Below are 24,376 nucleotides of genomic sequence, written 5' to 3'. Positions count from 1 at the left end.
GAGCTACTGTTCTTTACACTAGGTGCCTCTGTGAATTTACTTCTAGTTAAGTGAGTGAGAATAACTGTTTATACCATCAGAGAAAGAACCTGAGGAAATTTTACTGGATTCAGACCCCAGTCTGTACCTGGGGAGCAGATTTTTCCATATCTCCAGACTGTTTTTGTATGAGTTTGACTCATTTTTTTGAAAAGTCAGAAACAACAACATAAAACATTTAAGAACCCCATGTGGTTCAGTTCTGGTATGGAGTTTTTATGGGCATTGGCCAAAGTAAACTGAACAGCTGTGGAGACTGTGTCTTCTTCCAAGGTGTAGAAAAACTTTTGTTGTAGTGGTGACATTCCACTGCCATCTGGCCCCAGGCTCAGCCATTCGGCTGCGCCAGGCTCTCCGAGCAGGAGGCTCTCGAAGCGCTCCCTAGCTCCCTGTCAAGCTCTCTGGGGTTTCTCCAAAGGCAGTGTCTTACCCAGTTGGGTGCTGTCAACTGTGTTGGCAAAAGCTCAGGTTAGAGGTTCTGTGAGGCTTAAGGCAATACCCTGCCCCAAGTGAATCTCCTGCCTCCATGTCCGATCCCGTATGTCTCTCAGTGGCTCCCTCACTTTTCCCTCTCTCTGCTCCAAGCCCTGAGCTTCACTGCCTGCCTCAACAGGCACTCCAAAAAAACTTACACATCCCACCACAGCTCTCTGATCTCTGTTTTTTCCTTTCCCCTCACTTTGTGTCTTGTATCCTGTTCTCCTTTCCTTGTCCGCTGAATAAGTCACCCAACTGAGCCTTTTGGACGCTTACACCGAGCATCCACAGATCGTTCTGTGATCAAAGAATAATTTACAAATCTGTACATAAAGATACTATGCTGTCCATCATTTAAGATGACTGTAAACCTAGGAAGTCTGAAAATCAGGGAAACAAAGAGCAGAGCTGTGAACAGTGCATAACTGTTACCTCTGCCACCAAAGACATTTTAAGAGAGGTTTGCTGTAACTGCACATCACAACCATAATTCTGCCCATATAAAGGGAAGATAAGGCAGCTTTAGGAAAAGGGTATGGTAAATCTAGGACTCCTTTTAGGGCAGAGCATTATTTGTTGCAGCGAGTAAATTTTATGCTCTAGAAAACTTCACAGCTTCACCAAATCTCAGGGTAAATACCGGAGTAAGAAAGCTCAGGCTTCTACCAAACATAGATTCAAGTATGCATCCCTTCTTGTGTCACAATGAGTGAAATGAGGGTTTCACAGACTTCACCAGCCTTTTCACTTTTGCTGATAGAGATGTTTTAGGGCATCAACTAGTTACTTTGATGCTGGCTAGAGAAGTAAGAACACAAAGGGAAAACAAAAATCTCTTTCTTGCCCACATCATTGCAATGTTGAAATGACCATCCAGCATGGTTGCTTCTAGATGGCCAAAGTCTTTATTCAAATATTCATTTTTCTAATTTTCTCATGACAGTGATTTTTATGTATGGGTGTTATGGGCAGTACCTGGAAGTCTCAGAATCAGAGCTCTGTTCCCTTAAGCAGTGTACAAAACTGTCATAGGAAACAATTCCTCTTCCAGGCATTTTGCAATGTAAGCAGATTTCAGTGAGATTTAAGTATCACGCCTGGGGTTAAGCGTGCCTTCATCTTGCTCAGGTTGGCAGAAGACAGGAACATGTTGTTGAGCTGAATGGGAGTCTGCTTGAATGCACATGTTTCGCCTTTCTTTAAATCCTGATGATGTGAGATCAAAGGCTTTTTAAATAAAGCAGGCAGCACTGAGTCATGGATTCTAAACCAGGTTGTAATTACAGAGAACTGCTTTAGTCACTGTACAGACATAGGATATATTAGTTTTATATTTAGTTTTTCCCCTTGCTTTGTATCCATATAGCAAGAGACTCACCGATTACAAGCCTCATGCTTTACGGGGTGATTAAAGAAACAAATGCCCTTTCCGGCTGTAAAACAGGAGTCCTTTGAGTGAGCTGTCTAGACAAGGAAAAATATTTGGTGCTTGGACCTTCTCTGTAATTTCCCAAACACTGAAAGATCCAGTCATGTTCAGACTGTGTACTTTTTAAAAACAAAACCATCTTCTGTGGCGGTATTATATACTAAATTAGGACACTTGCTACAATCACGTTTTGTTTCTGCAGCTTTTTAGTCAATTACCTTAGTTTACCTTTGGAGAACCAGATGCGTGATCCATTCCCCTGTTTCCTTTAACATTTAGCTATTAAGTAATAGAAATACTGTAATTAAGGTAATTCTAAAATCCCCAGTTTCAGTTTCTTCTGTCTAGGCTTTTAACAGAGTAACTGTCCTATGGCTCAGGAACTTTTGTGATTATAGTTGGCCACTGAAAATACAAACACTGTTATTGTCTCTTGTCTTGAATTCCTGGCTGTTAATCCACCATTGTTTACTCTTTTTGAATTCCTTTTCTCAATTTTTCTTAGCAGGGTTTTCTGAATAAGAGATAGAGTATTCAGACTTTTTGACCAGCTATGTGAAACTCTGATGATCACATAAGACTAAATATTTAAATAAGACACGTTATGCAGGTATAGTGCACAGCAGCAAGAGGGAGGGACCAGAAAAACACAGCCGTAAAGAATTTATATCTTCTTCCTCCTAATATCTTCATATGCATCTTTTTAAAATTCTGTCATTATGGTGACTGGAAAAGTAAAGGGTATCAAAGGTAATACTTGACCTTTCACCTTTGCCAGTGTCTTTAATACAGGTATGTTGCTTACTTTTGTTGATGAATTAATTAATTAAAGGCAGGGTTTGTGGTAGATTTGAATAAGTTCAGTATGCAGAAACCACCCAAATTTTCATGGTCAGTTCCTTGAGAATAAGAATACTAGCTATTGTATTCTTTGACAAATACAAATAACCCTAAGATAAATTCCTTCAATATTTTTCCTTTGTTTAATAAATCAAGACATAAAAGATCATTAAAACCTTTACTGACAAAACCAACAAACCAAATAAATTATTCTGCCAGTCCCACCTGCAAGTACTTTTTTTATAATTATCGGTTTTACTCATAGATGTCTCCTAGGTTTTGGTGTATGTAGTACATATAGTTTTTGCATGAATTTGGTATTTTAGCTGAAGGTTGTTAACCAGTGCATCAGTTCAGTACGAGAAGAGGTGAGTTTTCTGTCACTTAAACATCCTAAAGTGAAATTAAATGCCTTTCCAAAAAAGATGTTAAAATTCCACAGTTTACTCTGTATGTACAGAAATTGCCAGTAACAGTTTTTTAAGCTATTTAAGAGGTTGTGGATAGTATCTTCTGGCCTTAAAACTCTATATGCAATTCTAAACATGTTCAAACCCCAACTTCAGGTCATAGGAAAAGCTTGTTTTCAAGATCCTAAAAAAGCCTCTCCTTGAGGCAGACAAATGCACTTGCTCCCCAAGTGCATTTGGGCACTTGGGGAGCAAGAGGGCAGTACAACAGGTAACCTGTGTGGATGGTAATGATGTGCTGCTCAAATTTGGATAGCCTGGGGAGTTGTGACACAGCTATGTTCAAAGACCAAGAATTCCCTTTCAGCTGAGTGTAAGACACAATTTAAAAGTAAAAATGTCCTTTGCTCGGTGAGCACTGCCAGGAGAAGAACCAGGTGCATTTTCACTGACTTTTCTAGGCCTTTGTTTGACACAGCTGTGAAGAGCTGCAGGACGAGACAGGACTATGTTTGAGCCCTACTGTCTCCTTTCAGAAAGACACCAAGCAGCAGTGCTTGGTTCAAAGAAACCCTCTCTCTATGGCAATGCAGGATTCAGTCCCAGCAGTTCTATAGTTCAGGGACTGCCTAAGGCCTTCACTGGAGGTAGAATGATGGTAGTCTCCATCACGTGAAGGTTTACTCTAATGTGTAGAATTAACGATAGTAGCTAGTACCCAGATAAATCAAAAGCTAATCACTTTATTCACCATTTAAAATGTAATTACCCCTGAGGCACAGTGCGGAAGGTAATTCCAAGCAGATATCAACCTTACTTAACAGTCATAATGGTGTCTAGGAAAGAAATATAGCAATAATTTCTCTGCTTCAAACTGCAGAGGCATTTAGAAGGCAGGAGGTTCTAATCCTACCATCCTGGCAGGTTCCCAGTTTCAGTTAATGTTCTTCCTCCTGAAAAACACACCATGGTATCTTTAATGACCACAGATGGTCAGGGCCTTGGGTTTAGGTCTTACTTTGAGTGAAGATAAAAATAATACATACCTAGCACTTGTAATATACTTACAAAAATAAACCACATTCCACCACAAGCAGCTCTGCTTCATTATAGTTTGAGGGGCAGCTGAGTCAAAGAACAGACTTACTCATACAAGTGACTCTTGTAAGGCCAGCAATCCACAAATGGGAACTACAAATGCAAGGGCTGGTGTACAGAAAGCATGCAGGCATTGTAATTACTTTGCCTGCCTGAGTAAGATTATTCATATGTGTAAACTTACAGGATTGAAGTCAGAAGGCTCAGTCCACAGATGTTTACCACTTACACCTACACCATGAAATTCTAGTCTGTGCTGAGAGCCACAATGAGATCTGTGTAGTACCTCTGCGTAACGGATGCAACCGTACCCTGCAACTCTTCATAAAGGCACAGTGGGTTCGATTTCACACATTGTTGACTGTATAACGCTACACAGTCAGAATCTGTGAGTCAGTCAGAGAGGTGGTCATATTTAAACTATGTCTTACTCTGTGGTACGTAGCATCATGCCACAATTGACAGATTTGATGAAACAGATGGGAGATGGTTGACCAAAATGGTTTTCTGACATAAGATAATTCCATATGAAGTTACCACTGAAACTATTTCTTGAATTGTACATGTGCTTACATTAAATTTTTGTGTCTTGTTCTTTGTGTTTTCTTTCCCAATGTATAGAGGGACATCGCTGCATCTGTTTGCAAAAATGCCCTGTCTGTTGTTTTTCTGCACTCTTCACAAATAATCTGCCTTTGACTGTCACACAGCCTGTCTGATGTTAAAATTCTTCCTTGCAGATGTTGATGAATGTGCAAACGGCACAATATGTGGCAGTCACGGGTTCTGTGAAAATATGGATGGCTCCTACCGCTGCCTCTGTTACCAAGGGTATCAGGACTCACAGGATGGGCGAGGGTGTACGGGTGAGTTCTTAGGTGCAAGTAGTCATTCCTGCAAGGTTCTAGTGAGCAAAAAGGGGCATAGGAGCAAATGCATTTCCTCACAAGAGCATTTTTGTTTTCTGTCATGTTTTGTTAAAGTTGTACCACTTACTAGCAAAATAAGGTTGAGCTGTGCTTTACTCACTGAACTTAGTGCCAGATGGAAACTTAACTGTGTATCCATTTAATGAGAACCTGTTATTAAGACTGAATGGAAACTAACAGCAAATATGCTGAACCATTCATTTTATCTCTTAAAAAAAACCCCCAAGAAAACCCACTATTTCTGCACATCAGGACCATTCAGAAATATAAATCATAATAGATTGAATTTAATTCTTTAGCCTATTTAAATGCAACATCTGCTTAGTTTCTTAGCTGAATAACCGGGACTCTGTACTACCCTCTACAGGAAATAACGTCTGGGATGTGGTACAGCCAGTCTGCGTTAGATGGCACACCTCCCTGGGCACAGTGTATTTGAACAGATTTTAGCATTGGCTTCGAGCTCCAGGAAAGACACCAATCACCATGAAAAGATGTGAGATTTTTGTAGATGTGTAAATACTGCACATTTCTCTTGTGAGTAATAGGTTTCCAGATCTGTTAATAGTGATGGTTGGACCTGAGAACCATCTGAGACAGCACAAGTTTCTAATATAAAATTAACACCAGATCAAGGAAAGGTATTCATTAAGCAATTTCTTCAAGCCAGACTCGGAATGAAACACATTTACCAGGAACAGAGGCCTAAATGGGATACTGAACAGAGGGGAGGAGTTAGAAGTTTTACAGAAGTGTTTGTATGTGTTTTCTACTATATTAAACAGTTTTATTACAAAATTCTTTATGCCATTTGGCACTTAGTTTGCAACACACTAATGTATATTTTTGCATACAGTGACTTTTCAAGGATGAAAACAAATGAAGCAAAGAAACAAAGAAAAAAAAAAAAGGAAAGCAAAAGCTGGTGTGAAACTAAATTTAGTTTTGAGTTGGCAGTTAATTGATTCTGCACCAAAAAATAATGTCTGTCTTTTTTTTTTTTTTTCTTGTATACACTATATAATATAAAATACTCTTACAAATTTTGATGCCAGTTATCTACCAAAACAATTTTAGGAAAAGGTAAGTCTCTCTAGTTCCTGGCCAGGCAACGCTCCCCCAAGATTTACTCCTTATGACAGGAATACGGCAAAAAGAGAAAGAAAAATCTAAGTACATTTTAAAAGTGCTGAGCAAACCATAAGTTAGAATGCCTATGTATATAAAAATAGACAAAAATCAACATTCATTCGTATGATTAGAATTTCATTATTGCTGGATAAGAGGGAAAAAGGATAAAACATTGCCTTACAAGTTATACTTTAGACCACGCTCAATTATAGAAATTTCTGAATTGTGATACACAAATTATAATTTTCAGATTCTGTCATTAGTAGACAAAGTAGATTTTCAAACATAAACTTTAGCAACTGAAAAGAGAGTAAAGTTAAGTGATCCTGTCAGTATTTGGTAACCCGTTGCTTAAACAGCAGACAACCCTCCCATCAATCAAATACACCTTTCAGGGTATACTAGTTAGCAGGTATATGGAATCCAAGTTAAAAATATGTGGGGTTTTTTGGGGAGCAGAAATTTGCAGTGTTCAGCAGTTTTTTTTTCTGGACATAACCCTTGTGGGATCCAGAGCAGCCTGTGAGGCCATCATACAAGAGGCATTTGGTGGCAGTGGGGCTGGGGAATTCTCTTTTCATAGTGCAGTCTGAACTGCACCAAAACCTACTCATTTTTCTCCTTGAGTTCAGTGGAAGTTCGATAAAGTTAAGAAAACAAATGAAATTAGTCTGAATCTTAAATCGCAAGAAAAGGGTACAAAGAAGAGCAAGTATTTAAAAATGAGAAAGAAATTTTAAAAAACCTGAAAAAAAATGAAAGCCAATGTTCTGGTCTACAAGCAGCACCTAATCAGCATGAACAGTCTATAAACTGTACTGTGGCTTTCAGGGGCCTTTATTTCAAAGGACTGACTACTTGTTTATGAATCCACTTAGGTATTAGTGAGTTTTTAATCCTTCCCCAGAGATTACAACTGTAATCTGGCAGACAGTATTGGCACAGATACAGCAGATAAAAGAACAAACTGTCAGTAATGGGTCTGAATTGATTTATGTTTTGGATTTTTTCCCCAGATGTGAATGAATGTGAAATGCTGAGTGGAGTATGTGGCGAAGCCCTCTGTGAAAATGTTGATGGTTCTTTTCTGTGCCTGTGCTCTGATGAAAACCAGGAGTATGATCCAATGACCGGACAGTGTCGCTTCCGTACCTCACCAGGTAAAATGCCAGCAGATTTTTGCATGCTTGGCTTGATTTCCACTGCATATGTAACCAATGGAAAGGTAAAGTTGGTTTAAATGCTGGTGTTGCTTCAAGTAGAACAGAAAAGTTTATAACTCTGTCTTGCTGAAAGTGTGTGCATGAGAAGAGGTGTTTCAAGGATGGAATACTTTACCAGTGAGTGAAAATATAGTAGAAACACCTTCTAAATTTTATACATCAATGGACTTGTGAGTAATAATGAACAGTTACAGCAGTTAAGAGTAAACAATCTCGTTTGCTGTACTGTAACAATGACATTTGATATGGAATCAAGGCTATGGCCTGAGTGATTTTATTTTTTGTTCAGATTTTTACAAGCATCCACTAGTATGTGTGGACAATGTTAAAGGGAGCATATGATTAAAACCAAAATTTGTATATAGCTGTATCGTCTTAGCATTATCTAGTAGTAACTTAAGTCTTCAGAAAAGGTAGTTGGGAAAGCAAAAAAAACCCAAAACACTGAATTGTTGTCAATCTGAGTGCCCTTTTGATTGCCTGTTGTGGTTTATGGTGGCTGGCAGCCAAACACCACACAGCTGCTTGACCACTCTGCCCCGCCTCAGAGAATAAGAGAGAGAATTGGAGAAGTGAAGGTAAGGAGACTCATAGGTTGAGGTAAGAACAACTTAATAATTGAAATAAAATAAAATTTAAAATAATTATTATTATAATAATGATAATAACAGAATATACAAACGAGTGATGCACAGTGCAATTGCTGACCGCCTGCTGACCAATGCCCAGCCTGTTCCCAGCTAGTGATCTCAGAGGAGAGAAAATCCTGAAACTGCAGTCCCAGAAGGGAGCGAGTTTTTCAGCCAGCCCTCATTTATATACTGAACATGACATTATATTATATGGATTATCCCATTGGCATATCCAAATGTCAGTTTGATCTGTTGAGCTGGATACACTTCCCTCAGCTTCTTCTGCACCTGCAGACTATCAAAATATGGGAAGTTGGAAAGTCCTTGATTTCTTAGCAACAACTAAAAACATCAGTATATTATCAACATTCTTCTCATACCAAATCCCAGGCTGAAACCAAAACACAGCACTATTCTAGCTACTAAGAAGAAAATTAGCTCTATCCCAGCCAAAACCAGGTCAGTGCCCTTGCCTGTTTTACTCCATCTTTTGTCCTGTGTTTCCTAATAGTCCATTGTATTGGATTTGTGATCTTTTGTTATCAGGTGTTTTGGGAATTCCAAATACTACTGGAAATATGCTCATTACAAATTAGTTTAGAACTCTTAAAAGTTGCCTCCACATTTCTACACTGATCCAGTTTGGAGAAAGGAACAAGCCCACAATAAGGAGCAACAGAGTACAAATAGTTAAGGGATTTACCTGCACAGCATTTTTTTCCCCTCCAGAATGCAAATCTTAGTATTTTTCTGCATTCTTTTGTTCTTACACTACAGGCTGATCTAGCTTCCGGAAAGCTTTAGAATAACTGGCTCTAGTGCCAGGATGCAGACTCTACAGCCTACAAGGCTGTGGCAGTTTTCTCTTATCACTCATGGTCTTTCAGACTTGTAAACAAGGTTGAAATATCTGTGACCTAATTGCAACAAGTATTCAGATCACTGAATGCAGCACTCAGCAGCACTCAAGAAGTTGCCTGTGAAATATCATTAACAGCTGATTGACAAACTGAAACCATTGCAAAATCTTGTGAGAAAGACTCGGGCTTACAGGAGCTTGTTTTATGAAGAAGGAATGAAAAAAAGAGGGCTGAGGCAGCAGAGCAATGCCCAGTGGTACTGCCTCCATTCCTAGTTGCAAGGAAAAATACTGCAGTACCCTTCCACCGTGGAGCAGATTAGCTTAAATACCTGCTGATAAGAACTGAAGTAACAGCATTTAAAATTCTTCCATGAATTTATGGAAGAAGAGTGTTTAAATCATATTATCAAGATTTGCAGGAGATGCTAATGCCATCTTCATTTTGGTAGTGTGAGGAGATAGTGCTTGGGAGAATTTAACTATTTGTCAAAACAAAACCAAAGCTAAATAAATTAGCAGAGGTCCTGAGCTCATGTAAAAAGAAGTAAGAAGTAAAGTCCAAGGAGCATTCAAGGACATACCCAAATGTTACTGTGGGGAGGGAGGGGATGAAAAGCCCAGTGTGGCTGATTGTACTGTCAACAGATGAATACTCTACTGGCAGTACTGACTCCATTTTGTTGTCACTGGTGAACATAGCTTTACTGTGATCGGTTTGGACAGAAGCCATGATTCCTTCCCCCTCCAGCTTTCATCGGGCTGTAACAAAACATGTGCTTCACCTTTGTCTCTTCTCTGGTAAGGTTATCAAGGAGGAAGAGCTCACATAGGAGACCAGAAGATATGCAAAATAGGACTCAGTGAGACGTACTTTACACCATATGCTCTTGAACTAGAATGAGGAAAAGTGGCAGTACTAGGAACAGAGATTTTACTATTTATTCTCTTAATTTTCTTCCAAAGTAAAAGGAGGAAAGTACTGTTGTTAGTTCTTCTTAGAAAGGATTCTTGCTTTCCTGTACCTCCTGCAGCCTTGCTGGGTTTTTTTGTTTCTCTTATCAGTTGGCTTCTGTTTCTCAAGACCTCAGAGACTGACCAGTCAAGCAGTGACACTGCCCCACATACCTCAGGATTTGATATTTCAGGAGCTGACAATACACACTTAATTCTTCTACATCCACTCACTTTGTATGTTCCCATTTTGTTCTGGGAACCAATGGGTGGCCCTTGTACAGCTTGTCAGCTGAGGAGGGAACAAAACCAATCTTTTCTTCCTCATTTGTAAGTGGCATAAGCCCCACGTGCTCACTGCAGGATGAGCAAATAACAACTATGTTGGTTTGTCCAGTGATGAGTACTTCAGAATCTTCCGAGACCAGCTGCAGCATGATCAGATGGGAATAGCATGCTGTCTCCCTGCAAAGAGCGATGGAGTAGCCACACATCCTCTGGCTTTGACAGGCCCCATACTCAAGTCATGCGCGGTGCTTTGAGAGCCCCTATGGTGCATGTGGACATCATCTGTCAGCATTAGCTTGCACCATGCCTATTTTCAGAAATGAAGAATTTAATCTGCATTATCCTGTTGCAGATATCTATAGTTCAGTGTGGTTTATTCAACTTTTACTTTTTTCTCATTTTGTATTTTTGTGCATAAAGGAGTGTTTGTCCACCTTGTATCAAGTGCAGATAGATGAAGATTGCCCAAACTTTACATTAATTTGGGAACTTTTTTGCATGTGGTTAAAGGCTGTTAGCTTTGTGGAATGCTGTGTGTTCACACTTTACTTGCTACTAGGGCTCTCGAGACTTCCTTCTATTTAGATTTCACTTGGTGGAAATTCTATTTCTACAGCTATTGTTAGGTGTGTCCTGAAACAATCCTCTCAGTGTATGTATCGGGAATTCCAGCCCATATTGTCACGTTCCAGCAACAAACAAACAAAAAAAAGTAATTAAAAAAAGTAATTGTGCAATGTTTGATTGTCTTATTCCCCTCCCCTCTTCCCTGCCATTCACAGAATGTAGCAAATGCTTCAGAAGGAAGAAAAGATCAAGGAGGAAAGAACTCTCCTTTGTAGTAGATGAAACTTTGTTGTTATACATCTTTGTACCTAAGAGAGAAAAAAATGCCCAGTTAAAGTCTTATCATTTATTCTTTTAACAAGATATATGAAGCCATTTTTGATGAATTTGTAGCAAGTACCAAGCTGAAGGGCATTTGAGTAATTAGCATGGTTTTAATTGTTTCTACATAAGAAAAAATACATATTCTAGTATGCATGTAAATTACTAATATTTTGCTAATATATCTCATTGCATTGAATCCAGATGCTATAAAGGATAGTATATATTTGAGGATTATACTAGGTATGATTTAAAATGAGAATTGCAAACAAAGGTGTGTGTGTCTTAGTGTGTGTGTGTGTGTGTGTGTGTTTTACACCTCAGCCAAGGAAAAGAATTCCAGTAAGAGAACTCCACTAAGGTACCAGGGCCCACCAGTTACTAATGGCAAGATATTTAAGAGTATTTACTAGGATTTACAAGTAAAAATCACAGTTTTGGTGTCCAAACACGAGTCCCTCCTAGACTGATTTGTATTAGAACAAAATCAATCCCCCTGCAGCTAAACAACCACTACACAAAAAAATTGAGGCTGCCAAGTAATAGTTTATAAATCTGATCTGGAAGCTTCCTCAAGGCTAGAAATTTAGTGCCTGAGTACGAATTATAAATTTCCTAAAGTTTAAGGGCTTTCTAAATGTTAAGACTTACAAGGCAACTCTTCATATTTGTATTATTTTTTGTATGGCAATATGTGCATAGTTTTCTAAGGTAAATAATTATCTGAATTTCAGTCATCTATGAACATAGTCTTTAGATATCATTTTCAAATGTGCATCACTTGCACTGATCCCTGAATTGTACATATGCAGGTATACGCACATACACTGCACACACACACGTTAGGTGTTGAAGCTTGCCACATGTGGAGCCGATTGAGAAATCTAAACAAGTACACCATGATGATAGGCACATACCAATCTATTTTTACTGTCTTTTCAAAAATCAGGTTCTGCAAATGTGTGTTACTACAGTTGTTTGTTCAGAGTCACCAGATTCTTTGCTGTGGTTTTAAAGTCATGAACTTGTAATGATGATTTTTCACTTTAGCAACCACCTTAGTGATTCCACCTGTGCACAGGTGCAGTATTTAAGATCCCATCAGTTCTATATGTTTTGTATTTTTTCAGATCATAGTTGTTAATAGGCCACTATTTAGGCAAGTATTTAAGTGTATTCTGAGGTCTAAGCATATGCTAATATCCTGATTATCCACTGAATCCTATATTACTAATGCACATTTTTGCGTCAAACACATGCTGAAGCATATTGTTGGATCAAGGTTACACTAAGGTATGTAAATCTATTTATAAAAAATACTTCAGAGTTCAATCTAGCAGAAACTGTACCGAATCTTTCTTACAGGCTGTTAATGGCACAATCATATCAACAACCTGATAAAATGATGTTCCTTTACCAGCAGGCCGTAGGTAGAGAGATATTTTACATTTTCTAACAACAAAAAACCTGAAACAAGAATGATACAAAAAAAAAAAAAGTATCCCTTTCCTATCACATATTGTCAACCTAGTGAAACCACTTTCAAAATCAACCTGCTTACTGAATGGTTAATAATGTATGAGAGAGAATTATAAGCTTGTAGACACAGACTGGTCCTGTTTAAAAAAAAAAAAAAAAAAAATAAAAGATTTGTGTCTCATTTGGTTTCCAAACATTCATGATGCCTGCTTGACTAACTCTCAGTCACAGCTGTGTAAACAACAGACTTTTAAGCTGCTGAACAGATAATGGGAGGAGAAACCAACACATCATATGTAAAAAGGGAATAAACAATGACATGATGGGACTGTCTCCCCTTCCTCCTGGGGCAGCTTCTGGCATTCTTGCTCTGGTAAACAACGTGAAAACTGCCGTGCTTTTTCTTGTGTTGAAGATTTGGATTGGATTCAGTTTGATGGCAAAGGGCCAAGAAAAATGTATCATTTGGTGGCTGAAGTACTACTCTCTCACCTTGGAATAACAGATTTAGTTCAGTTGCATTTCTGTGACACATGATAGTCTTAACGTAGTTCCTATTGGATAGCAGCTGATACCGCAAAACCACCGCACTTTATGAAATTCAGCACATTATGGAAAATTGTAATTGTCTGAGGAGGGGAGACCACAGGCTAAACTACCACAGATGAAATAAGTGCTCGGCTGGGTGTTTCCTTTAATGTACAACTCAGTTATATTGGCGGAACAGCAAAGGATAGTTTGCCTTGTAGGTGGCAACATTGTACTAAATTTGAAGAGGTGTCTGCCTGCCCCTCAACCTCCCAAAACACAGTCACTTTTCTGAGGAAAATCAAAATAAATCCAATTGTAGAAACCAAAAGAACTATTACATTCATACTACTGAAGTGCAGTAACAGGCAGTCCATACTGGCATTTTTAAACCTGCTTTTCTCAAAACACATCTGGTATTTACATGCTCAGTAAAGTTGCCTTGCCCCATCTTCCTGGGGGAATGTGGGCAGGCAGGGATAACAGGCTTGAGGTAACAAGAGCTGGAGTTAATTTAATTCCTTCAGCACTTGTTGGACAATCACTATCTTCAAGATGCCCCCTCACAACCATTATTTTTTAAGTGGATGGGATTAGAAGAAATTCCATCCTGTAACTGGCACAAAGAAGCTGAGCTTGACCTACCTCCAAGAGGCAGACAGAGGCAGACAGATGAGGTGGTCAAGTGAACTTGACTACCCCAAGTATAGCAACACTTATAAGCAGGCCAGCCTTAAGCTCCTTCTTGAAAAGAACTGCAAGGCAAGCAAAGGTAGTTTATACACGACAACTCTTTGGGTCTTACTAATCTTCTAGTGTTTTGAAATGCATTGTCACTCAGGTGTAAAATAAGGTTTTGTTTCCCACCTGGATATGTATGTTGCTTGATAAATGCCTCATGCTTGGCATGAGAGCCTGAGTAGAAATGAAAGAAATCTCAAACAATGGCAAATCAGCCAAAATGCAATAATTTTAGTAGGTTTTGTGAATTAAACATTTGTTAAATGTGAAGTGTAAAGAATTTCCCAAGATAAAAAGGAAATAAACTAGTCACCTCAAGATTTATGTAAGCTCCTGAACAAAGTTTTGTATTTGATTAACAAACATGACCATTTGTAATTTTAGAACTCAGTTACTTTATGGGTGGCCTATGAAAAGTTTTCCATATTGGTCAAGTGTAAATAACAGTTTCATGTGATAGTTCCCGCTTCTGAGCTATTTTGATTAGATTTTTCTGGAAGTGCAAGGTTAGACAGACAAAGTTCTGCAAACATAGAGTCTTTAACTAGGTATTTTCAAACTCACTCCTTGGTGTACTTTCGGAGTGCCTTGCTTTAGAAAGGTCTTTGACTATTAATAGGGTATTTTATTGGATCTATGGGAGAGATTATTTTGCCTCCATTCCTTATAAACATTGTGAGAGGACCCACTCAACTGCTGAAGGCAGAAAAATCTGACTTCTTGGCTGGATGCCTATTCTAAAGTAAAGCCTTTTTTAAAGTAAAGCACAGAGTCAGTTAACTTGACATCTGCATTATATTCCTCTGCTTACCGTGGCGTCTGTCAGTTACTTTTGCAAAAATCATAAAGGGCCTTGTATTCAAGTGTGGAACGTGCTTTTTTTTCCAAGAAATTAAAAGAGGCTGGAAATGTTTATTCTTTTGAAAATCAGGCCTTTTCAGTTTGTGCCTTAGCTCCTTTATCTGTCAAATTAGTTTGTAGTGTTTGCTCATCTCTGTGAAGAGCTTCCAGATTCATAGGTGAAAAACACTATGTCAGGAGTTGGGCATGGTCATTAGGTAGCTGAGTGTGAGAGCAGGTGGTTCATGCATTGCTTAAAAATGAAAAGTGCAAATGTGGAGAATCCCCTCATGTCCAATTTGGCAAACAGGTCTGAAAAAGTCCTGTTAAAAAGTTTTTTAAAAGTCTGAAAAAAGAAGGTTATCAACTTCCATCATTCTTCCCAAGAACAAAAAAGTTAACCCAAAATTGGTACTTAACCATTTTCTTCCCTACTTGACAATGCTGCTCTTCACTGTGGTGAAATTCAGGTACTGTGGCTCTTCTGATTCTCCTGTAAAACTGATTCATTTCACATGTCATCTTATGTGGTTTATGTTTTCTTTTCGCCTTCAGAATTACCCATAGAGGCTGATCAACATGAAGATGGAAAGAAGGAGTGCTACTACAATCTGAACGATGCCAATTTCTGTGACAATGTGCTTACGTCCAATGTAACCAAACAAGAATGCTGCTGTACCTTGGGTGCTGGCTGGGGCGATAACTGTGAAATCTTCCCATGCCCTGTCTTTGGAACTGGTAAGAGGAGACCTTCTGTCCCTTTGCAAACTTTTGAAGCATTGTGTTGGTGTTCACATTAGTGCACTTTGCCTTTAGAGAAGGCTTGCCCATTAAATCCTATATTCTGTAGTATTGAGTCATAACTTGCCCATGGGAGACTTCCACAGAGGAAAAGTTAATAGGAATAATTTGTACCTGGTGTAATTCCATTGGATTCACTGCAGTTACCCTGGGAATAAAAACAGCCTGTTACTGAACAGCATTATCTCCAACTGATTTTAAATAAAAATGGATTCTCACAGAAGCTTTTTCCAGATGCTATGGTAACATGTTAGATTTTTCCCACAAGCTGGAAAACAAAGGTAAGCACTACAGTGTTTTAGAGTCTACAGCTATTCTTTATAATGTTGTTTCTACAGTACTACAAATTACTGATATAAATTATTATATTAGTTTTACATTTTGCTACTTAGTGAACAGTTCAGTTAATCATGTTGTCTGCAGCCTGTTGTTTAACCTCTAAATATTAAATTACAAAAACGAAGCCATAGGATATTTGTCACAAATATTGAAAACAGTACTTGAAACATAAACAGTGATGATGGCTGAAATTCAGAATCCAGCTGGAAAAAATCACATAAGAGAGAACATGTGTAAACTTTTTGAGTTTAAGCACTAAAGATTACTTTACACACAAATGTATCATCATGTTTAATTCCTGTTTTAACTATACTTTAGATCAGTGAAACTAAAATGAAATGCATTAGAAAAAGAGCCCCTCTGCTTGGATAGGTTTATTCTTTTCTGTATAGTCTCCAAGGCACTTTAAATTTAAATTTCCCTCTGTAATGCACACCATGTTCTCCTGTTGCAGTTAATTAGTGTTTTTCCTGTATAAGGACTGAAGAATGTGGGAAGGGGTTTGTATCTCAGTTGGGGTATGTAGGTTGCAGCTCAGAGAGGCCCATGCTAGTTTTAATCAAGATAATTTGGCTACTGGTATTGTTATAACTGCATTGCACCAGGAGACCCAGTAAGGACTCCATTCTCCTGCCAAGGAGTAAGAGAAAATAGTTTGCATGGAGCTCTGTGATGCTGTGGGTACCCTAGCTAAGTGTTTCAAAGCTAGCTCTGCAAACTGAGAGCAGGGGAAGGTCAGGCTGTAGCATTAGCATCCCCCATTTAGCTGAAGGTGTGCATGATTGCCTGATAGATGTGAGTAAGCCAAACATTGCCTCAGATTTCTCAAAATACCCTGAAGCACATATGTAATACGTATATATGTGAGTAACACTTTTATAATGACATAATTTTTTGTTTTCTCTCTTTCCTAGCTGAATTTACTGATTTGTGTCCTGAAGGAAAAGGTTTCATTCCCTCTGGAGATTCATCTTACGGGCTTCTTGCTCAGAATTACAAAGGTCAGTACTAACTTGTATTAAGTTTATTTCAGAAGTTCTGTTAGTTGATTGACTAGAAATGTGAGATAACAATGTAAACATACTAATTCAAATTTTATTAGGTGATGAAAACAGCTTGTGATATGAAATATTACTGAATATCATAATTTGACAGATTGTTAAGAATGTCAATTATACAGTCTCTGTATATATAATCTCTGCAATATTCTGGTTTAATTTATACTAAGTGCTATATACTGTGAGAGTAGGTGCTGAGACCACAAACCTCAAATACTCATGTACATATGAAATACAAAGCCACCTGAAATTGGTAAATAAATGTATGGGGACTTGGAGAGAGGAAAAAAGTTCTGTTAGACAATAGAGTTACAAGTGAGAATGAATATAAAAACCGAAGGAAGTTCAGCAATGATGTTTTCATTACAGAACTTCATGAAATAAGTATTAAACAAAAGATTGTAGAGAAATGTGAGTGACAGGAAGGGGTTTGTGGGTGTGGGCAGGAGGGAGTTGGCATCGCTAAGAAGGAAGAGTGAGATCAGTGAAATTCCTTTTCAAGTTTCAGAAGCAGGCATCAATATTAATAATTTGTGACATTAATTTTACTTGGCATAAACACATAAAATGAAGTCAATGTATTATCTTTGGGTTACATAGCAGCTATAGAGTCTTTAGAAAAGCACGCACATATTATATATTTGTTCCTATTGGAATTGCTGTTTTACAAATCAAGAACTAAATTTAGAAAGTACTGTGTGTTCCTCTCCTATAAAATGCAGTAAAAATCATTATTTTTTAAAGACCTTAATAGAGGCATGGTATCACATGGTTGGTGGATAAGCATTTGTCGGAGTTGCCTCTAGCTAAATCACTAATCAGTCAGACCTAATTCTGGGAGGTGACAAAAATTGGTGAGACTTAAAAGATTCTTGGTTTTTTTTCCTAAAGATTTTCACATGCACTTTTTCAAACTATTCTTCCTCACTGACTAGGACACTACTAGGTTGGTTTTCCTATCAAGTTAGATAGTAGGCCATGGTTGAGTTCAGTTCTCTGTCCTATTCATATCTTTTTGTGTTATCGTCAGCAGATGTTTCGCTGCACCTGGCAAGTGCGTGAGACATGGGAAAGATACTAAGGATTATAAGGCACTAATACCAAGATTCATTCCAACTCCTGTGGGCATTTAAATGGGGTAACTCACAGAAAATCTCCACTCTCTGGAGGTGTTACTTTGTCTGCCACCTTGGAGGAAAGAACAAAGTGCCATGGGATGAATCCAGACCTGAGAATGATGGTAGCAGGGACCAGTGTTGGACAGACTGACAATTTACATCTAGCCAAGTCAGAACACTGTCACAGAGCTCATCTTAAAGGACCTAATACTCTCTGAGAGTATTTTTATTCGGGGATTGTTTAAGCATGGTGTTCATCTTTCTAGATCCAAGATTTCTGTCTATCTTTGCGAGGCACATTTGGGACATGCTGTGTGTACAGTACGTCCAAATGTGTCTCGGAGAAAATCTGCACTTTTTTTGTTGTGCTACCTCAGGGTTGATGATATCTCGAGCTGCCATAAATATTGGAGTGTGGAAATAGTTCATCTGGAAATATCTTCCACAGATCCTTGCCATAATAAGACTACTTCTGTTTTCAATAAGTTTATTTTGTAACAACCTTAGGAATGGCACAAAGAACAAACAATAAATGGATAACTACTTTAGTAATGTGATCTTTCTCTGTTACACTAACTCGTATGTTCCTGTTGCTTTTGTCCACAAGCTTCTGCTTGTAGGAGCAACTCCTATTTTCTTAATTGGAATTATCTGTCAGAAGTTAATATACTCAGCTAGCCTTCCTTGACTCTGCTCCCAGGTTTTCCCATTTTTCCACGTACACAAATTCATGTTCCACAGGAAAAAGACAGACATGTACATGACATTTCTTATTAATCTTTGCATTGTCCTTGCTACTAAACAGTCAAACTTAAAATATTTAATGTTTGAAGCCACTTGGTGGCTGGAAGAGCAGTTGTAAAAATAAATAGCTTTATAGTACTTTCAGTTCTTCTGGAAAAAGTAAGTATTTGAATAATTTATCTTTGAAATTGTTGTACAGTTGAAAATGACAGCTTTGGGCTAAAATCTGTGTTTCCCCAGAGTAAATGGGGAGTAAATCTGTAGAAGACAGTGGATTATGACAGTTGGTGTTAAGATGAGAATCACCTGCTTTACATTGTGCTTTTTATTGCCATTTTTAATAACAGCCTAGCTTTAACAGACTAATAGGTCTGTTAAAGCTAACAGGTCTAGCAAATGACAAGTAGCTTGGAAAAAAGGAAGTTAATGGAATTCCAACAGTAACAAATGCATAAATACAAGACTGGGAAAAAATGTGTGCAACTGTGAAAAGCTGTGTATGACCTGGCATATATTTTCCATGAAACCTCCCTGAAAACATTTAGCCCCATTTGAAAGTGCGGTGGATTCTCTTTGTCAGCTGTCACTAGGTCTGTAGTAGTTGCAGCCTTGTATTTGGCAACATACACAATTATTCTTAAATGGTGGGAAGTCTCCACAGAAGTTGTGCATATCAGTTTAAAAACAAAGTCGCAAGCAGTGTGGATATGAAGATTCCCTACCATGCACAGTAGAGTCACCAAACTGTGGAGAGAGGAGAGCAGTGACAAAGTCCATTCATACACATAACCGCTTAGTTAGTTTTGTAATTAGATGGTGTGATGAAATTAGATCCATGGTGGGAATCCCTTGTGTAAAGCAAATTATACTGGAAAATACAGGCCATATTCTTCATCTGTTTTGCTTGGAGCTAAGAGGAATGTTGTATCAAAGGAAAGAAAGGGGAGCTGCAGATTCTTCCAGCCTCTGTGTGCCACAGGACTTATTCTGACAAGGGAAAGTCATGGTCCACCAGTTTTCCCTTTCCCATTCTGGCTACAAGCACACCACAGCCTCTTCCACACCAGTTTGTTGTTTGGTTTTTGTTTTGTTTTGTTTTGTTTTTCCTGAGGATACCTGTGCTCCTGGGGCCCTCTGTGTAAAGTGAAGTTTGCTTGAACAAAAAAAGTGTTATAGGCTTTATTCCATCTTGCTCCTCTGCGTGGCCTCATAAGAATTCTGGTAACACAGCCGTTAATGTTTTCTCCCCAGATGCTGATGAATGCCAACTCTTTGGACAAGAAATCTGTAAAAATGGCTTCTGTTTGAATACACAGCCAGGTTACGAGTGCTACTGCAAACAAGGCACATACTACGACCCTGTTAAGCTCCAGTGCTTTGGTAAGTTTATTTAAAGTGGTCTTGTCACTATAATGGTATGCAGATGGGCAAAACAAGCAGACTCATACGGCAGGATTCCCATCAGAACTGCGGTATTCCCAGCAAGGGGAGGAACGCTGGGCCTCTGAACTCCTGTAGCAGCTTTTTAAGAGTCATTGGGTCGTTTCCCTTCCCTTCTGCTTGGCTGGGCAGCAATTCTGGCTGACATGGCAATGGCATGTAGAGCGGGGTTTGCTTTTTTGGCTTCCTTTTTCAGCAAATTGCTCCCAGGAGTTTGCATCTCCAGAACAGCCTCTTGCGCTCCCTGGAGTGCAGAGCCTAGAGCTGTTACCAGCCTTTATGCAGGCAGCACAAAATGAGTGGAGGTGGCTCCCTCCTTACACGCACGCTGCTGCTTCACTCTGCCAAGGTTCAATTTAGCTTTCTGTTCTTTGTACGTGGAGTGAGCAGTGAAAGCCTGCATGTTGCAGTTCACCTTTCATTTGGTAAGTGTGCTGGTTTTACTCTAATAAATCAAATTAGCGCAGATTTTTTTTTCAAGGACAGTGATTTTCCACAAGGAGTTAATATGCAACGTGAAATCGCAGTTCAGGTCATTGATAAGATAATTTTAGTCTGCACAACCCTGTACTCCTTTGGTACTGGTATTCAACTGAAAATTACTCGTAACTGTAACCCTGACTTTTGCTCTGTAAGCAGAAAACCATATATAATATCCAGCATAGCATAATGAAAGGAAGTAATTTTTGCAACTGCAATTTTTGCAACCTTTCACCTTGGGATTCTGTGATTGTTCTTTACAAAGGGTGGGGTTTTTGCTGATTTAATGTAATTTATTTGAAGTAAAATGGCCTGCTCTTCCCTTTGAGCTAAATTTCTACTTTTACTCTCCCAGACAAACTAAGGAATAGAACTACTGTGGCTAGGTAAAGTGATCCCTTCTCCTGACTAGCTCATGAAGAATCTCAGAGAGTCTGCCTACCTCTAATGCCTGCTGGTACTGTCCTAAAGGGACAGGAATGTGGGAAGCAGATGCAACTGTGCTGGATGTGGGGTATGCCTGGTACTCCAACCCCCCCAGCAAGTCTCCTCATCCAGATGCTCCCTAGGACTTGAGGATTAGAGGTCAGCATCCTGCTGATCTGTCTGTCCTTCTCCATGGGCACAGGCAGGATTTTTCTGCCAGCAATTGGTATTTGTGGTAATTAAAAAAAGGCACGCAGAGAAATCTGCTCCTAATATAGGAAGATATAAACATGGATTAACACAATGCGACTACTTTGTGCTGGCTCTCCTTGATACATTTCCTTCCATTTTAAAGACACGGATGAATGTCAGGACCCAAACAGCTGTATTGATGGCCAGTGCATTAACACAGAAGGATCTTACAACTGTTTCTGTACACACCCAATGGTTCTGGACGCAACAGAAAAGCGATGCATCAGACCAGCAGATTCAAGTGGTATGATCCGTTATACATATTACTGAAGCGCGTACACCTCTACGAGGTGGTGCTGACATGGCTACAGACCCCAGTAAGCTTAGACTGGGTCATGCTTGGATGAGCCTGCTCTTTTGGAGGATTTTGGACCGTCATCTGTGGATCCAGAAGTCATCGTGCTGTAGGGCTCCACAGGGCTCCACTTTGCCAATGCAGGCAGGAGACTGGTGGAAGCATTAAGGAGATTAGGCTTGGGCTGGGGAGCCTTTAGCCCCCCAGTTCTCCAGCTCTGTCTGCACCTTATCCAGCCTTGTAGGTAACCAGGCACAGCCTGCTTGCTGTCTCGCTAAGGCTGGGGATTGGCTGTGGGCTGTCTCTGGAGATTCAGTTCAGAGTAAGTGACTGCTTCTCACAAAGCAAGGAATAGAAACAGGAATAACAGGATATAGGAGGAAATAGCTGAAATTTTATCTGTGCTTTCAATTGATTAATATTGAGGGTACAGCAAGCTCACATTTTCAAGCTGTGGGCTGCAGCATCACTGTTAAAGTAAGGTTTTTGCATGTTCTTTTAATTTCAGTAGGCATTGATTTCAGAAAAAATGTTAAATATTATGAGATTCTTAGAAACGTCTCAGAAATCCAGAGCATTATGCAGTCTGCACAGCTTTGTCTATGCCACACACATCTTTGAAAGAAATGTTACAATGGGTTTGATTAATACTGGCACTGTATAGCCATAAATCCAGACCTCTGGTGCCTGCAACTTGCAATGAATTTTTCTAAGATACTTCTGTGAAAGGAAATGGGAATACAGGCTGAATGCCTGCTCTAGTCACTCCAAATTATAAGACTGATACTTTTGAGGAGTAATGTGGTCATCCTCTTGCCTGAAACTGTGAAGGAACCACAGCACTTCTATTGTTCAATCTTCAGTTAAACAAGCCAAGAGCAGGATTGTCCTTTGGGTTCATCTAGGATGCGAAGAGAATGCAAGGGCCCAAAGGGTCTTCCGTCACGTGACATCGGGCTGATACAGCAATGGTCTCACCCAGCACAAAGCACTCAGGCCTTGTTATCACTACTGGCAATGTCCTCCCTCACGCAGAGCGGGAGGGGGCAGGCTGGTTCCTTTGCTGCCAGCAGAATTTGGAGTTGGTTGCAGCGGCCCACCGCTGCTCCTCACTGCGTGTTCTGACAAGTTCTTAGTGGAAGAGGTATCTAAATGCTGATCACCTTGGCACTTTCAGAACTCACTGTCCTGCTGTTGAGCTAGGTTTCAATTCTATACTCACCCATGCACCAGTGCATCATGTAAAAATACAGTAAATATGTACAGACAAAACAAAACCTTTGTGACAACATTTATTTTCACTCTATGTTGGAACAAAATGAAAACCTTACAGATGACTTTAGAAAACAATTGTGCAGAGGTTTTTATGTTCCAAGTGGAATATTAAGCTTACAGTTTCTCTCCCTCTGATCAGCAGCGATCAGACATTGCTAGGACTAGGAACTGTTCCCACCAAGTTCTTTGTCAGAACTAGTATGCCTCTGAAATATTCCAGCTTTGACAAAAACACATGTTTTTGTTAATGTTCATAAGAATGTGACAGTAGTTCACAGCAGTATTCTGTCTCTAACAATAGCTGTAAGTGGATGATTAGGGACCAGAAAAGCAGATAAACAATGCTTCTCCTCACCCTCCCCAGCACTCTCCCAGCCTCCAGCTATTTTCAGCTCAGGGAATTTCCTGAGCCTGATGTAGTTTGTCTGTTTAGTTAATGGGACTCTCTTCCAAGTATTTGTCCAGTCTCCCGTTGAGCCCATGTAAAATTTTTGTTCAGCTCTACCCTAGCTGTAAAAGTTTTTTCAGATGCCATTGACAGCAATGTAAGAAAAGCAAAATAGCAACTTTTAAAGATCCATTCCGTGAATGGAGTTACCCAAATATTCACCTCTGTCCTAACACTGGTTTTTGTCAAGCTCTCTCAACTTCAATGAGAGCAGAGCTGAGTCAGTGTTAAGCTTTCAGCGACGACTACTGATTTAGGAAGTTTTATTTCTTGGGTGTCCAACCCAATGTGCTTTTAAATTGGCCTAATAGTGCCAAATCAGAACCTTTTAAGATATTTGCAAAGCTGAACACTCAAGGTATGAGCCACCTTAGGCACTTAAAAATGGTCATAACTTCTAATCTTCAACTTGTATTCAGCAAAGTCTGTAAAGCTAGGTTATTTTTCTAATCTAAGTTTAGAAAATTCCACATTATGCCAGTATCTTTTTTAAATAACAGTGCTGCAATGATGATCTAATACTGTCTTCTCCATCAGAACAAACTGAAGAAACTGAGGTCTACCAGGATCTTTGCTGGCAGCATCTAAGTGATGATTTTGTTTGTAGTCGACCTCTGGTTGGAAAGCAAACTACATATACCGAGTGCTGTTGCCTATACGGTGAAGCTTGGGGCATGCAGTGCGCACTGTGTCCTATGAAGGAGTCAGGTAAGGAAATGTACATGTCACTTCTTGGAATTAAATCTGAAATACTTTATCAGTTTAATCCATTGTATTGATACTTGGGCTACTAACATAAGAAAGAACAAAAAACGCTAACCTTTCAAGAACTGATGGAAATTTTTCTCATTAATTAAGGGTAAATCATTACAGTCTAGATTTTGAAAATTTAGCTGCTTTTATTTTTTGGCACTA

At 39.2% G+C, this 24,376-nt stretch overlaps 1 protein-coding gene across 1 annotated transcript in view; it reads left to right on the top strand.

Moving 5' to 3' along the window:
• The window catches only part of LTBP1 (latent transforming growth factor beta binding protein 1), a gene marked incomplete at its 3' end in the record, with an annotated part of 74,090 nt that overhangs the window by 35,581 nt on the left and 14,133 nt on the right, over positions 1 to 24,376 (top strand). Inside the window, exons 15-21 of the mRNA XM_010178359.2 lie at positions 5,034 to 5,159; positions 7,370 to 7,513; positions 15,341 to 15,523; positions 16,840 to 16,926; positions 20,097 to 20,225; positions 21,547 to 21,687; positions 23,999 to 24,169. Coding sequence (XP_010176661.2) covers positions 5,034 to 5,159; positions 7,370 to 7,513; positions 15,341 to 15,523; positions 16,840 to 16,926; positions 20,097 to 20,225; positions 21,547 to 21,687; positions 23,999 to 24,169 — 981 coding nt within the window. The remainder of the gene's footprint in view (positions 1 to 5,033; positions 5,160 to 7,369; positions 7,514 to 15,340; positions 15,524 to 16,839; positions 16,927 to 20,096; positions 20,226 to 21,546; positions 21,688 to 23,998; positions 24,170 to 24,376) is intronic.

This window comes from Antrostomus carolinensis, unplaced genomic scaffold, assembly GCF_000700745.2.
Source record: "Antrostomus carolinensis isolate BGI_N321 unplaced genomic scaffold, ASM70074v2 scaffold13981, whole genome shotgun sequence".
Taxonomy (NCBI): domain Eukaryota; kingdom Metazoa; phylum Chordata; class Aves; order Caprimulgiformes; family Caprimulgidae; genus Antrostomus; species Antrostomus carolinensis.
This window is presented reverse-complemented; position numbering and strand designations above follow the sequence as displayed.